At 45.8% G+C, this 15776-nt stretch overlaps 1 protein-coding gene across 2 annotated transcripts; it reads left to right on the plus strand.

The window, feature by feature from the left end:
* The first annotated feature begins 343 nt into the window (after window positions 1-343).
* On the plus strand, window positions 344-15292 carry VDAC1 (voltage dependent anion channel 1). 2 transcript variants are annotated; one of them, XM_052689664.1, is made up of 9 exons: window positions 344-484; window positions 6377-6446; window positions 7000-7049; window positions 7619-7771; window positions 7862-7914; window positions 9697-9924; window positions 12876-13026; window positions 13512-13569; window positions 14339-15292. In XM_052689664.1, the coding sequence occupies exons 2-9, from the start codon at window positions 6380-6382 to the stop codon at window positions 14428-14430; spliced, it is 852 nt and encodes a 283-aa protein (XP_052545624.1). In that variant the 5' UTR covers window positions 344-484; window positions 6377-6379; the 3' UTR covers window positions 14431-15292. The 2 variants fall into 2 exon arrangements, with proteins under 2 accessions (XP_052545624.1, XP_052545625.1); XM_052689665.1 differs by lacking the exon at window positions 344-484 and having other exon boundaries at window positions 13512-13573.
* Window positions 15293-15776: the final 484 nt, after the last annotated feature.

Raw genomic sequence — 15776 nt, forward strand, 5'->3', positions numbered from 1 at the left:
GATTCACGCCTCCAAGAGGCAGTTCTGAAAGGTGCCCAACGTCCTCATTCACCGGAGCATCTCCACGCCCCGCGGTCGGCCGTGCCCCGGGATGCTGGCCGCCTGCTGACTCACAGCCCGCCCAGCTACCTGCGGGAACGGGGATTCCAACCCGACACAGTTTCCAGCCGGGGCTGAGGGCCGCGCTCCGCCGGTCCCTCGGTGCCGCTTCGGGGGTGCTGCGTCCTGATCCAGCCGGAGTCGCTCGGTGCCGCCGAGTCCCGGGTAGGGCTCCCGGCTCCCGCTGCGGCTGCAGAGCCCGCCCCGTCCCGCCCCCGCCGCCCGTCCCCTCCCCGCCGTCCCCGCCCGCCGTCACGCAGCCGCCACCGCAGAGGCCGGGGACGCGCCGGGCCGGAACGGGACGGGGTCAGGGGGAGCCGCAGCAGCCCGAGGCGGCACCGGAAGCGGAGCGCAGCGCGCGGTGCTGCCGCCGCGGCGGGGCCAGGTAGGGCGAGGGGGGTCCGGGTCGCCGCGCTGCGTGGTTGGGGGTGGGGGGGGGGGAATGGCCGGTGCCGGGTGGCAGCCGATGGCGGTTCGCCTTTCTGCCCTCCGAGGCGCGTCACAGCGGCGAATAACTGTTTTCTTACGTAATGTTCGGCACCCTGTTACGAAATCACGGCGCGGCTCCGGGGCCGTGACAGCTGAGGCCGGGCGTGGCGGAGCCCCCCGGGTCGGGAGCCGTTGCTGAGGGGAGCTTTGAGCCGCGGGGCTCCTGGTGTCGGAGCGAAGGTAGGCAGCCGGGCCCGGCACCTGCCCTGCCCTGCCCTGTCTCGCTCCGGCTGCGGGGAGTTGCGGGGGGGCGGCCGGTGGCCTCGGGTTACCCCAGAAGCGCCGAGCAGCCGAGCCGCGTCCCTTTGCCGGGTTAGTTTCTCTTTCTCTTCTAATTCGGTTCTCGGGGTGGGGGGAAATGGCCGCCTGGGAACGGGCGGGAGTCGGGTTTGCCCTGGGAGCTCAGGGCGGCTGCAGCGGGGAGCTGCGTCCGTTCTGCCTCGTCACAGCCTCGCTGGGGACAGGTCTTGCTGGAGGGTAATGGAGTCCGTCTGTCCGTCCTGAGGGGTTTGGTTTAGGAAAAAAAAAAAAAAAAGAAAGGAGAGAAAAATGACAGAAAGTGAAGCAAAGCTGACTCATCCTTCCTGACCTGTGCACGCTGGGGAATATTCTGGGGAATATTCATTACGATGCTGACATGGAGCCCAATGCGGTATGATGGGGATCAGGAGCACTTGGAGGTTTCTGCTCATGCAGAGGATGCTTGAGTGTTCGGGTTGGGTATCAGGAGAAATTTCCATCGGTGATGGATGAGCATGGGCTGCCCAGGGAGTGGGGCTCACCATCCCCAGAGGTGCTCCAGAATGCGGGGATGGGCTCTTGGGAACACATCAGTGGGCACAGTGGGGCTGGGGTGGAGTTGGATTTAATGGTCTTAGATGATCTTTTCAACTTTAATGATTCTGTGATTCGTCTGCCTCAGAGAATTTAATCAATGTGATCTGGTCGGAGTTCCTTCCAGAAAGGCCTTACAGGGCACCCTGCAATAAATCCTGCACCCAGTGCATTCTGTGGGAGGCTTACACATATCCACAGTCTGCACCCTTTATTCCAGCCTGTTTGGGGCTGCATGAGTTGGATGTGATGATGTGGGGCATCAATGGGGTTGCCCTGGCAGCAGGAGTGATGTCCTCTTGTCCCCACGGGTTGCAGTCAGGGAGCTCCTCACCTACGTGTGCTGTAGGAAGAGAGAACCCGCGTTGCTCTTTGGTGCTGGAGGAGCAAGGTGTCAGAACGTGCCGGAAGGGAAGGCGTTGTTTTAATTAGTCACCCCTACTGATGGATGTGAGGCGTTGCTGCAGAGGGGCCAGGCACCAGGGATGTGTCCATGAGCACGTTTGAGCTGTGCCCCTATGAGTGCACGGAGGGCCCTGGCCCTGCTGGGAGTGACAGCAGCACTGCTCCTCTCCTGGTCTGCAGGCAGCTGAAAGGAGCTGAGAGTTACTGTCATTTTTTAATTCAATGCACAGCATGTGTGCTTCTTCCTTCTTGCACTTTTAATGCAAACAGCAGCTACAGCAAGCTGCGGCATCCCCAGCTCTGTTAAATTGATATTTATCTGTGATAGCTTAATTAGGGGTTTTGGTACAACGCTGTTCATAATTTATACCCATGCAATTAAGAGCAGGCTCTTTCTTTCTTTAATTCTGTAAATATTAGTTCAGACTAAATCACAGTATTTACGTTTGATTTTAAGCTGTTTATTTCCCTTCTGCTCCAGTGTTTGTTGCGCTACAGATCCATGGCATAAATCCATCCTTAAAAACGAAATCTGCTCTATGGTTACGTAGTTTGAAAGCAAGGCTGCTGTCCTGCAGGTGCTGTAGATCATCACAAGGACGCTGCACATTTCACTAATACCTGCATGAATGAAATTGCAGGCCTCAGAGCTGAAAATTTGAAGCCATGATGGTCTGTGGATGGATGATGGCACAGCACAAGTTGGGGCAGAAAATGTTATTGTGTATTCTGTTCCATAATGCAGAGCATCCCAAAAGACCTGTGACTGTGTGTGACGTGGTGTGTGACCCATGGCACTGCCCGGATCATTTGCCACTTAGTTTATTTTTACATCTCTGCAGAATTGGGATTCAGAGCACACTGCTATCATGGCTTGAATCACAGAATGGCCAGGGTTGGAAGGGACCTCAAGGATCACGAATCTCCAACCCCCTGCCACATGCAGGGCCACCAACCTCCACGTTTAATGCTAAACCAGGCTGCCCAGGGCCCCATCCACCCTGGCCTTGAACACCTCCAAGGACGGGGCATAATGAATGAAAAGCTTGGATGGCTTTGAGATCTGAGTGGGAAAAACCAAACTGCAGAGCCAGCGCCGGCCCCAGCAGTCAGTGCTGCCCCTGGCAGGGTGCTGTGCCACACACTGAGCACTGTGGGTTCTTGCTGATGCACCATATGGGAAACGGCTGCACAGCTGCGAGCCCAGAAACGTGCCTAAGAGCTACTTCATACCAAGGAACAATTTTTCTTTCCATAAAGGAGATAAATAGGAAATGCATCAGATTTTTTTTTTTTTTGTCCTGAGGCAGAAGACCCTCATGTGATGATACCAGCACGGTTGGTGTCATAGCCTGATGCCCTTCCTCCCAGTCCATGTGTCGGAGGGATGCATCTGCTGCATGCCAGAGCTGTAGTGCTCATGGGTACAGGGAGCAGAAGCATTTAGGCCTATGGTTATTAATCAAGGAATGCTGCACAGGTTCAAGTTTATTAGGAAAAACATGACTAGAGTAAGGTTAAATCCAGCCTTTTAAATTTCTTAGCCACAAATCTGATGGACTCCCCTTGTCTTCTTGGAAACTCAGTCATCCATTGTTTATATTCTTATTTTAAGTTTTTTGAGAGCTCTTCCCCCTCATGTAAATTTCATGCTATTGGTAAGTCTGTTTGGGGAAGCATCGAGTAAGAGAGCAATCGATCACAGAAATGGACTCAGATTTGCAAAGGATGCTCTGATGGCTTGCTGTCTGTTGGGGCTGAACCAGAACCACACTGCAGACTGAAACTTTGCCACCTGTGACATTGGAAAATATTTAAACTCGTTCTGCTGGGCTGCCTTGTGTTCAGTGAAGTTTGGCTAGGGCTGTGGGTGCCTCAGTCACGACTTGCATGGCAGTGTTACCCACTCAAGAAAATGGGAATATTTTACTACTTGAACATACAGTGCATAATCTCTTTGGTCTGCTTTGTGCTGTCGTTTGTGGTCACTCTGAGATATTTGCACAAGTGGAGAAGGATGAGAGCAATGATTTCATTTCTCTCCTATCCTAATCTGAGTTAATGTGCTGGGATCCTACTGGTGAAAAGCAAGGGCACTTGGCCACGGCCATGCCTTGATCCTTTAAGAGTTTGAATCCCCGCTAAGCATGCTTGTCTCACAACCTGCATTCGCACAGGATGTAATCAGTTTTGTTTTCCATCTGTTAAACGAGAGGCTTTGATTAGCCCAGGCAAACAGAAATAATTATTTTTGTTCTTGCTGATGTCAACAGCAAAGTTAACCAGCACATGCATATTTCATCACTCAGCCATTTCAAGCACCTTGTTCTGTGTGTTTTACCTGATTTGCCTTACAACAGGGATTTGGCTTCCAGTATTGTCTCTTAATTATAGTAATTGCCTAAGTGGAGATCTCAGCATCACCTGCTGTCCCATGGCAGCCGTGGCCGTGCTGCAGCCTGACCTGGCCTGTCCACCTGGCAAGCACAAACGCTCTGCTAAACCCAACCCAAACACGCGAGGCATCTGAATTTCAAGAAAACATTTTGATTTTTATGAGTGACTCAAAGGGGCTGCTGATAAAACGTGTCTGATAGATGCCAAAATGCAGCTGGCGGAGCTGTGTGATCTAATTTTCAAGCGGAGGGATTTTAGCGTTTTGAATTTTTGATGATGCTAAATGGGAATAGCCATCAGAGGGTTCTCCTGAGACCACGCTGCTCTGGCTGGGAGGATGCATTCCTCAGCCTTAACGACACATCCCTCCATACGGGGCCCTATGAGCGCCCCCGAGCTCTGCCCTGGGCTGCCATCTCCAGCACATGGTGCTGTGCTTTGGGGACTTCAGTGAGGAGCAGAGGATCTTCTCAGAGAAGTCTGTTAGTACTTGTTTTGTTCGTTGATTGATTTCTAAAGGCTGGTTTTCTGTTTCCAGAACCACATCTGATCCACTTTTGAAATGGTTTCTCCTGTAGAGAGCAGTGCTTGCAAACTAAATCCCAGCGTTCTGCAAGAAATGGAGACATGTAGGCCTAATACGAGCAGCTGAAACTAATTAGAAATATGCTGAGAATATAAGTATAGTGTTTTCTAAATGTAACTGTTTGGCTGCTTACTCACATGGAGTTGCAACTTACTAATGAGCTTTATCTGGACATGATGGGCCTTCTTGATGCATGCCTTCAAGAAAGGTTTGGGTTGGATACTGGGAGAAATTTCTTCTCCACAGAGTGGTGATGCATGGGCACAGCTGCACAGGGAGGGGGGGGATCCCCAGTGCTGGAGGTGTTCCAGAGCCGTGGGGATGTGGCACTGGGGGGCACGGGGGGGTGAGGTGGGGTTGGACCCGGTCATCTTGGAAGTCTTTTCCGGCCTTAATGGTCCTGTGGTTCCATGCAGGTTTGTGTCCCCAGCTGAAGCCGCATCGCAGCACGCACTCCGCTTTCAGTGCGTTCTGTGAAGACGGTTGGCTTTGATTCAGCCACCAGATGCAGTTTGTTCCCTCTAGGATAGGGATTCCTCACTTATGCAATAGCAATATCCTGCTCTAACAGGCAACGGCTTGTTGGGCCGAGCGGCTGCCCAAAGGAATGCCTATCTGCAGCTCGTGGGGAGGTACCTGCTAAAGAGGCTGCAGGCTTTGGGCAAGGCTGCGTCCCTGGTGCTCGCAGCCAGCTGCTCTGTTGTGGCTGAAGGGAAGGAAGAGTTTGCTGCTCAGGTTGGCTGGAATTGTGGTGCAGTGAGGGCCGGCTCTGCATGCGTGGTTCATCTCCTTCACTTTTGTAAAATGAAGTCTTGCATAAAAAGGCAGGAGTGTACACTATTTCACACTTGATTTTGCTTCCTTAGAACAACGGAATATGGATTTAGTTGGTTTGTTCCTCTCAGGATCATTCATGGCGTCCCTTCATTCCTGTTCTCATCAAGCTTGGGTTTTCACCAGGAAAATACTTCCAGGTCAATGGCTAAGGAGAAATTGTATCTGTTAATAGCAATTCCAGAGCCAAGGAAAATGGAAGGTGAAGAATGAGCACTTGTTGATTTTGCTAACATCAGTGTTAGCCATTTGCTGCTGTCAGTTAGGGAGGGATGGGAGTTACAGCTGCTGGATGTCTGTTCTGATTACATTTGCTGGGAGGATGACCTTGGCATTCTAATTCTTTGCATCAGAAGGCATCGATAGTTGCAAGTAACAGAAGGGTTTCCTAGAAGTTGTTTAAAGTCACTCATTCCTGTGGTTCTACTGATAAGGGCACAACTGTTAGCCTTTGGAAAGGCACAGACAACTTACATGTGTTTTGTTGTTTTTTTTTATGTTTGTTCTACAATCTCAGTGCTAAATGCATGTTTATCACTTAGCAAAAGGACAAACTCAAATCGCAGTATTTGCTGTAGCTGCTTCCTTCTGCCTATATCTAATTGATAGGTTGTGGATAGAAAACTGTCTGAAACTTAACAATTAGGCTTTAGTTGCTTTTTGCTTAAGCAAATTAAATAAACAGCTTTCTGAGCACCGTAACCATCTCCTGCTTTTTCTTCCCCCCCCTAGAAAATGGCTGTTCCACCTGCTTATGCTGATCTGGGCAAGTCTGCCAGAGATGTGTTCACCAAAGGATATGGTAAATAAAGCCAACAATAAGTGATTCTCTGATTCTTGAAACTGTTACGATTTTGTTATTTTTCTCTGATAAATATTCCACTAATTTCCGTTAGAATCCAGAGTTTCCTATGTCCTAGCTTCACATTGCCATGGCTGCCTGCAAAGGCAGGTGACTTATTCTTGCTTGCACAATAGTCTTCATGTTCCCCGTGGGTCTGTTGTCTGCTTTGAGAGCAAACGGGGTGTTGCATTTTGACTGTTTCCATCCATCATGAATAGGACTATTGATGTCAGTAATTTCCTAGTGAAAAAGCTGCTGCTTAGTATGAATGAAGGCATTCTTACCTAGGCTGCTCCTGGTGCTATGCAGGGCAGCAGGGCTGCTGCCTGAAGGCAGCGTGAGCTGTGTAAGCTGCTGCTTTACAACCTGGGATTCAGCAGCTGTAGCCATGTTGTGGATTTTGTTTTATTTTAATAGTTCACAGCAGATTTAGAGAGGAGCTTTGAGGAGTCAATCAGACATGCTTTTCAAATTAACTTGCACATAATTCATGTTTTTCTTCATCTTCTAGGTTTTGGGTTAATAAAACTTGATTTGAAAACAAAATCTGAGAATGGACTGGTAAGTGTGGGCAGGGACTGAAATCCCAAACGTGGCAGTGTTCCTATGTTTGCCCTTTTTAAAAATAGAAGTGTCTCCCTTGCTCTCCCCATATCAGCTTTCAGATATTATAGCCCTGCAAGTTACCATGCCTTTATGCAGGACCTGGAGCAGGTGCTGCAGGGATGTGCTGTGTGCTGTTCTTAGCACACACTTAATGCATACAATGGACACGTAACCATGTGTTGGAGCTGATCTTAAGAGCATCTCTGTGAAGCTCTTGCAGCCCTGTGTGCCCATTCACAGGTACAGCTCACACACTGAGCTCTCAGACCAGCTGCCAATGCTGCGTTACACCGGTGGTAAGAATCTTCTCCTCTCTGCCCCACATCCTTCAGCAGGCAGTGCTGCTTTTCCTTGACGTTTCTGTGGGCATGTTGATGTTAATGACTTGCAAACATGTTCTTAAATCTTTCAGAAAGATGCAGGTCTTATTGTCCCAAATTACCATGACTAATAACTACAAGGATCAGGGATTGCATGAGTACAAAAAACAGAGTGATGTATATAACTTCCTTTTTCCTCTTCAGGAATTTACAAGCTCAGGTTCTGCAAACTCAGAAACGAGCAAAGTCAGTGGTAGCTTGGAAACCAAATACAGATGGGTGGAATATGGACTGATGTTCACAGAGAAGTGGAACACTGACAACACGCTGGGAACTGAGATCACTCTTGAAGACCAGGTAACTTTTGGCCTAAAGCATGCAGCTTCCAGATTCACTTGTGACAATGTCTGATTAGAAATCCAACCAGTGAATTTCTTTTCTGTTCAGCTTGCACGTGGCCTGAAGCTGACTTTTGACTCCTCCTTCTCACCTAACACTGGGTAAGATGTTAGTAAGCTTCAGAGACACACACACACACAAAGCTTTTTTTGGTTGTTTTAGTCTTCCAAAGTACTGTCGTCTTTACTCTTTCTGTTGACCCAAGACATCAAGGCATTTAATAGTCTGCCTATGCACAATGAAATCTTGTATATTGAACTATTAGTGAACAATCACTCTCTAAACCTAACTTTGAAATGCAGTAACTTGGAAATTACAATCAGAATCAAAAAGGTTTTGTTTCTGCCCCCGTTGCTTACTTCTGGCCATGGCAGAAAATGAGTGCTTCGTTCCTGCCTGAATAAAAAATGCCAGACAAATCAGCTGTAATGCAAAGCTTAACAAGCTCCACAAGCCAGTTGGCCATGGCTCTAATAGGTCGACACAGTAATTGGGCTCTTTTCCCAAGCTGAATTTGTCATCTGAGTTCCTGCTGGCTGCAGAGTGCCGTGGTGCTGCACCCTGCGATTGGATGCCACAGTTATGTGGGCCAGAGGGATTAAGCAGCAGCTGTAGGGCTGTATGTTGGTTTATTTTTTCTTTCCCCTCTTGATTATCTTTTTGCAATCAGTGCTGCCAGTTGAGCCACAATGGTCTGTTCTGAGCTGCTCAGAGCTGCAGTGGCTGTAGTCCCACTGGTGGCTTCATCCTGACTGAAATGTCGTGTTCCTCACTGTCAACTGCTTGCTGCCCATTCTTTATTCTGAATTAACGGGATGTTTTTGCATTTGTCAACCAGAATAGTCTCCAGTTTTTGTTGATAATTATTCCTTAGCTTCTGCAGTAATTGCAGGCAAGCTAATGCTAGCGTTTCTGGGACTCCTTCATAAATTCCTGAGTCAGCAATAATAATAATAATTGCAGTAATAGAGAGCAATCTCTATACAGGTCTGATGCAGCACGTTTTGCAGATCTTGGTGACTCTGCTAGCTGAAGTGGGCAGTTGATTAGAAATTTCAGATCAGCCTTACTTTTCTGAAAGGATTTCAGTAAATGATTTGGTCAAAGAAAAAAGAGACATGAGAAAAGAAAAACAATCAAAACAACCTTAAAGAAGAGCAGCTGCGTGTTACTCCTGCAGTGTGAGGATCTGCTCCATTGATGTCAGCAGTCATAAGGACACATGAGCAAGCACTGTCCTGGCCAGTAGTCTAAAAGAAGGAAGTGACTTGGGAAAGTTTGTTTCTGCAATTAGCTTTCTTATGGCTGTAAGCACGGAGTGCTCTAATGCATCATAAGGAGGAAAGGGGGCTGTCAGAGCCACTGAAGCAGCCTGCTTCCTTAGCAGCTGAGACCTTCCCCTGGGAAGCTGGAGGCAAAAAAGTGGTTTGTTGTTGTCTGTCAGAATAAGTGAAATTATGCAGTAACCAGGATTGCCTGAAAGCTGTTTGTCTGAGACAAAAGGTGAACTGCTTTTGTCTGTGGCAAACCTGTGAACTGTTAGTTTCTGTTATTCCCTTGTCACTCCTAAACTACTGAGAAATCAGTTTGTGGTGAGGATTTGCTTTTGTCACCCCGAGTCTGGCGACTTGTGCTGCTGCTCAGCAGAATGCAGCTCAGAAGGGCGTAGAAAAGCACCGCAGTGCCTGTGATTGCATCTACTGATCTGTGGATGAATGCATTTTTTTCATACGTGAAACCTAAGGCGGTGACGTATCCTGACTCTCCAGGTACGTATGCTTTGTCCTCACAGTCTGTTACATGGAGTTAAAGTAAGTGATTTGATTGAGTTGCCACCTGAGAGTGCCTTTTCAAGGATGTGAGATTCTTTCCTTTTGCTTTAGGAAAAAGAGTGCTAAAATTAAGACAGGATACAAAAGGGAACACATCAACATGGGCTGCGACATGGATTTTGATATCGCCGGTCCTTCGATACGTGGAGCCCTGGTGCTTGGCTACGAGGGCTGGTTGGCAGGTTACCAAATGACTTTTGAGACAGCAAAGTCTAGAGTGACCCAGAGCAATTTTGCTGTTGGCTACAAGACCGATGAGTTCCAGCTTCACACTAATGTGTAAGTATTGGAGGATGGGCATTCAAAAGAATTTAAGAGGATTTTGATGCTTCCAGAACAGTGATGGGGCAGAATTTCAAAACTGGAAAAGAGGGAGAGGTGGCTGTGACATTGCTTCTTCATTTGGGATGGCAAGCTGAGTTTTACAGTTGCATTAGTTTTCCACGTGTATGTGGGTGCATCTATAGTCCATCCTTCTGACACGCAAAGACACACAGTGACTTCTGAAATCTCTTAGTGAAATCATAAAACAAGTGGGTTTCAAAAATATTGTTCAGGAATGTTGAAGTAAAAGCAGTGCTTCCCTTTTGCACACGTAAAAATTGAATAACTGTAGTGGTTTGATCTGTAGAAGAAGGAATTTACGACAGGATAAGAGGATGACAGTAACAGACAAAGGGGATCCAGTGGAAGAGATATGGACTGGCTTCATTTCAAGATTGGAAGGGATAGGATTGAAAAGTTTGCTTTAGTATTGCAACTCCTGGTAATCTATACATCTATACACAAGCATTTGTGTTTTCTGAACGTTTGTGCAGAGAGAAATCAGGATTAAATTCCTCAAATGTAGTTTTTGTGCCTTCTGTTCCTCTGAAAAAAAAGCAATTAATGTCTTTAATAAGACAGGCTTTTTTAAATTATTATTTATTATTATTATTTTTAAGATTAGGCAATCCCTACTCCACCCCCTTTACCACTCCCTTGGGTAACTGCATATTTTGCATGTAGCAGAGCTGTTGCAGGCTGTTCCCATTTCAGGGCTGAACAACCGTTCTGCTTTCCTGGAGCTGCTGCTTCAAAGGCTTTCTGTTCTGTCTCACGCTGTTTTGCAGAGATCTGTTTTAGGAAGCTGCTTTACAGAACAATTGAACCTTCACAGCCCAGGCAGCGTGTTTGAAGGACTGCCAAAGCACTAAAATGTGGGCAGAAACTTTCATCACACCAATACAAGGGGTTCCCTCCACTCAGCAGTTATGAACTATTCCTTCAAGCATGATGGCTTCCGACTTTGTTACACTGTAGTTCAAAACACTGTATTATTGGCTTTTGATATAAAATGCAGTAATTGCTATTACTCCTGATTAAAGCAACAGCACAAAATGACATCAGAGCGTTACAGTGGGAGCTGAGCCCCTGCTGCTGTTCCTTGGATCCCCGAGGGTCTGTTATCAGGTCATTGTTACTACGAGTGGATGATGAATGATCTTCAGAGGATGCCTCCTTTCCTTGTTTAGCATTCATACTAAACGCAAATGTGACGTGAACAGAAAGCTTAATTATTGATGTTAATGGCTTAGCTGGGTGCTGATGGCATGTTTCAGCTTTGAAGCGTGTCAAATCCAGGAAACTGTCCTGTTTGGAATTTGCATGACTGGCGTGCTGGGTCCTTATATCTAGGCAGCTCAGGGCATCAAAAGGATGCTGTGGCATGGGAGATGAATGAAGAAGGTGGGGCTTGAGGCATCGCCTTCTGCTCTGCCTGCTTCACAGAGCAGCCAGGGGCCTGAGCAAGTTGCTTTCCTTCATGGTGCCTTAATATCTGCATTTCCATAGAGGGGTAATGTGTTTGATCTATGTATGAAAAGTGTTATTACGATTACTAGAATTAAAAAGAGCTTTGATTTTTTTTTTTTAAACTTTAAAATAATGTAATAATTCATGATAACTAAAGGGAGGCAGGGCTGGATAATTTCTAGTTTTAAATATGATTTTCCTCACTATTGGAGCTTAGCTCAGACCGCCCCCCCTAATGTTGCAGGTCAAGACAGAGCTGTATGGGAACCTTGCACAAAATCTGCCTGTGTAACCAGCTCTCCTCAGTCCTTTTTAATTCCTCCTTTTCTTGAGAGCCAAGCACACGCAGTTATATGTGAGCTTCAGTCTTATCTGAAGTATTGTAGCCTTTTTCTGGAAGAATTGCTCTGACAGTTTAAAAAGCTGCTGCTATTGCTTCGACCTTGAACTAGGCGATCACTGTGCAACTGTTAGGACCTCATGTGCACTGTGCCAAAGAGGTACAAGTGGAAAGACTCTAAGGCTGCTTTGTAAAATCACTGACGGTTTGCTGTTGTCCAATAATTGAAGCCCATTTATTTCGTAATTTAGAAATAATAATAGGTATTTATCTGCAAAGATCTTGTGGTGTAAAGCTGTGCTGCATCCTCTGTTAAGAAAATGAGTTACAATGGACGTTCAGATGCTCGCTTGTTTAGAGGGACTGCAGTGCTTACACAAATTATTGTTTTTGTCATCTGGGTGCTGTAAGGTTTTGCACTCCATTTTCCCCATTTTATTCCCTCTGTGTCCCTGGTGTAAGCAGTAACTGGAAGTTCTGCTGCTCGGTAGCCAGACTGTGGGCTGTGGATGCTGTGAATGGCTGCAGCTCTCTGCAAACCCAAACGAGTTTCATTTCAGTTTCAAGTCCAGACACTTCTATAATGCAGACAGACCACAAAGGCCATTACATGTGGTATTCATTTGTAAGAGCTGACGGACTCGGAAATGAAATTGGCACCTTCACTTGTGATGCAGTTCATCTGTGTCAGGTGAAAGCACGCTGTGATGGAGGTGCAGCCTCTTCTGGGCACCAGGAAGGTGCATGTTTGGGAATGCAGTTATTTCATAGAGAATAATAAATGTTTTTTCTACAAAGATTCCTGTCTACAGAGCAGAGAAAATGGGAGGCTGTCATCGTTATCATTAATTTATTTTTGATAGTTTCTCGTGGTTGGTTTTTTTTTTTTTCTTCATACATTGCTTGTTGAAATATGGTAACCTTCAATGAATTTATGCATTTAAAAATGACTTCATAACCAATCTGGCCAAAATCTTTGTTGTTACCAAGAGATTAAATGAGTGAAGGTTCTACAAATAGAGATCTAACTGGACGGGGGAAAAAAAAAGATTGCTTTGGGATACAGTTTAAACCTCGGCTGCTGTGTTCCTTCCAGGAATGATGGAACAGAATTTGGAGGCTCCATTTACCAGAAGGTGAATGATAAACTGGAAACTGCTGTAAATCTTGCTTGGACAGCTGGTAACAGCAACACTCACTTTGGAATAGCAGCCAAGTATCAGATTGACCCAGATGCCTCTTTTTCTGTGAGTGCCATACATTTATAAGCATTTGAAAGTAGCTTCTTGTAGTGGAAATGTGAAGCAACTTTACATCAATGAGTAAAGTAGTTTTGGGGCAATTCCATGGCATGTGCCAACTCTATTGCCAATTCGATTGGCACATGCCTCCACTTGTCTCCCTTTTGGCCACATGAGAGCACAATTATTGGATTTCCCTTGAAACTGATACAGAATGTTTTATCATATTTATTGGGCACTGTTTTGAGAAATTTTCAGTCCACATTTTTGAAAAAATTACAAATGTGGTCAACAAAAGCACAGTTTACAGTGACTACAGATGCATTGATTTTGGATTTAAGTTACAGCAAAAGTTAACTCCAGATTATTTTGTGTGTGTGTGATTTGAAGCGTGAAATTGTTTATGCATTTAAAAGGCATTACTTAATTTGTGGGAGGGGTTTTGAAGAAAGACAACAAATTCTTTACATGTGGTCTTTTTCTCCATTCAGGCTAAAGTAAACAACTCCAGTCTGATCGGACTGGGATACACTCAGACTTTAAAGCCAGGTGAGTCTATGCAGAAGGAATTCAGAGATCAGTAAATAGTATTTCAGTCTTGAAATATCAGAGAGGCTTTGTGCAACAGTATGTGGTTGGTTTTGTAACACTGCTGTTCTGTATGGCAACCCAGTGGTGAACTTTTCCACAGACTGCTCTGTTAGTTTGGGATGCCTGTTGGAACCAGAATTGCTAGACCAACAACCACTGACCATCAGATACTCTTTTGTAGACACCACGTCCTGTCACTGTGTTTCTTTGCTTGAAAATGTGACGTTCCCATGGCCTGCTGGTCCAGGAAGAAGGCAGTCTTACAGCTGCCCAAGTGGTTTTAATGTAGTCTAAAAAATCTGCTGCCAGGATACCAAGCAGATTGATTGCTACATCAGACGTGGCTCAGGGCTTTTCATCCCAGTGTTTTAAAGAGGTGTGGAAAGGTGAATAAGTGTCAAGGTGCCGGTTTTTCATTATACCTGAGTCTAAAATTAGATTCATCTGAAGGCCGCCAGCAGTGAACCCACTGAGAGCTTCAGTTATTTGGAAGGATAAAAAGTAAACTCTGTCACTGTGGTTTGTTTTATCCTAAGTTTGAGAATTCAGAAGGATTTAATATTTGCAGACTGCTTGAAAAAGTCCAGACGTTACGTGGCTAGCTGCCAGATCACACGAATGCAGCCACTCAGCAAATTACAGCAGCACCACAGATCCTGCAGTTACTGAATGTAAAGCTCATTCCAAGTTTTAACTTGTCTTTCCTCTCGCTTCTCTCTATTTGCAGGTATCAAGCTGACATTGTCAGCTTTGTTGGATGGCAAGAATGTCAATGCAGGTGGTCACAAACTTGGTCTGGGATTGGAATTTGAAGCATAAGAAGAGATTTTACAATCGTTGATTTGAAAATACAGCATAGCTACCTTCAGAATATAGTGTACCTTTCAATGTTGTATGTCTGGGATGCAAGTAATGCTTATCAGTCCTGCTAGTCCTGGTTAAAGACAGCTAAGCTTTAAAATGATGTTTCAGAAATGGAGACAAAAAGCATTCTAAGAAGTCTGAATTCCAGGCTTTTATTTTTTCCTGTTTTGGGATGTTATTGCCCATCTTATCTGTCAGCTGCCATGTGATAGCAAACAGGAAGGTGGTATTACCTTTACGAACATACTGACTGCACAAGGAATATGTTAGTGTGATACAAGAACTGTTATGTCGAGAATTGCAGACCACTGCTGTACTGTTAATTCCTTATGCAAAACGTTCTGGCACTTAAGGCCTCAATTCACTGTGGAATGTGCAAACTTGCCTGAAAAAAAGGGATTATTTTTTTTGTTCTGATGGATGTTTCACAACTGGTTTGTCTCATTTGGTTCTTCTACACCTACAGCTGTCTCCAGAACACTTTAGGTTGTCTACTTTGTGTAACTGCTGCCAAGAAGGTTTGATGTGACTCAGCCAATACTACCTGTCCTGTGGTTCCTTTCCCTTGCACTGAATGGAAAGCTTGTAAGACAGGGCCATAGTCAGGGAAGAGTGTTTGTAACTGCAATCACATAGTTGCATCACTAAATTCAAAATGGACTTTTGTTTTATTACCACTTTTTTTTAGCAACTAAATGGGTACATTTTTAGAGTCTTCCATTTTGTGTGGAAATAGACCCCAAAGTGTTGTACCTGACACTACTAAAACTGGATACAGAAAAACCAAACCCAACTTGAATAAAATATTGAAATATCACCTTTTACTTTGTGTATGAACTGTGGCGATGATTTTGTACTGCTTCTGTGGATCTGCAGGGAAATTGTCAGCAGTTCAGTGCTTTTTTTGGTGGCACACGTTAAAGAACTCAGAAAATACATGAATTAAAAATCAGGAGAATCACCAAAAAATACAGAGTATGAGAGGAGGAATGGGCCCCAGCTGTTTGGTCTTCACAGCTGTCATTTTTTCTAATGCATTAAGAGAAATAAGGGCTCTTTTCACCTTCTCGGACTTTCTGCCCAATCTTGGCTGCCTTGCATGAAAGCTGACTGGTGCCTGTGTGGAATGGCTCCGACCATTCAGACATGGTGATACGGTTCTATCGCCTGTGAACAGATGGGTGAAGCAACAGGCAGATGCTTCAGGGATAACCAGGAGTTACTGAGGGCGCTGTTAAAACGCCTCGTGAAATGCTCGTCAGGGTTGGGGCGTCAACCCCCAGCTGCCGTGGTTATTTCTC

Source organism: Tympanuchus pallidicinctus, unplaced genomic scaffold, assembly GCF_026119805.1.
Source record: "Tympanuchus pallidicinctus isolate F22 unplaced genomic scaffold, pur_lepc_1.0 scaffold25, whole genome shotgun sequence".
In the NCBI taxonomy this organism is placed as follows: domain Eukaryota; kingdom Metazoa; phylum Chordata; class Aves; order Galliformes; family Phasianidae; genus Tympanuchus; species Tympanuchus pallidicinctus.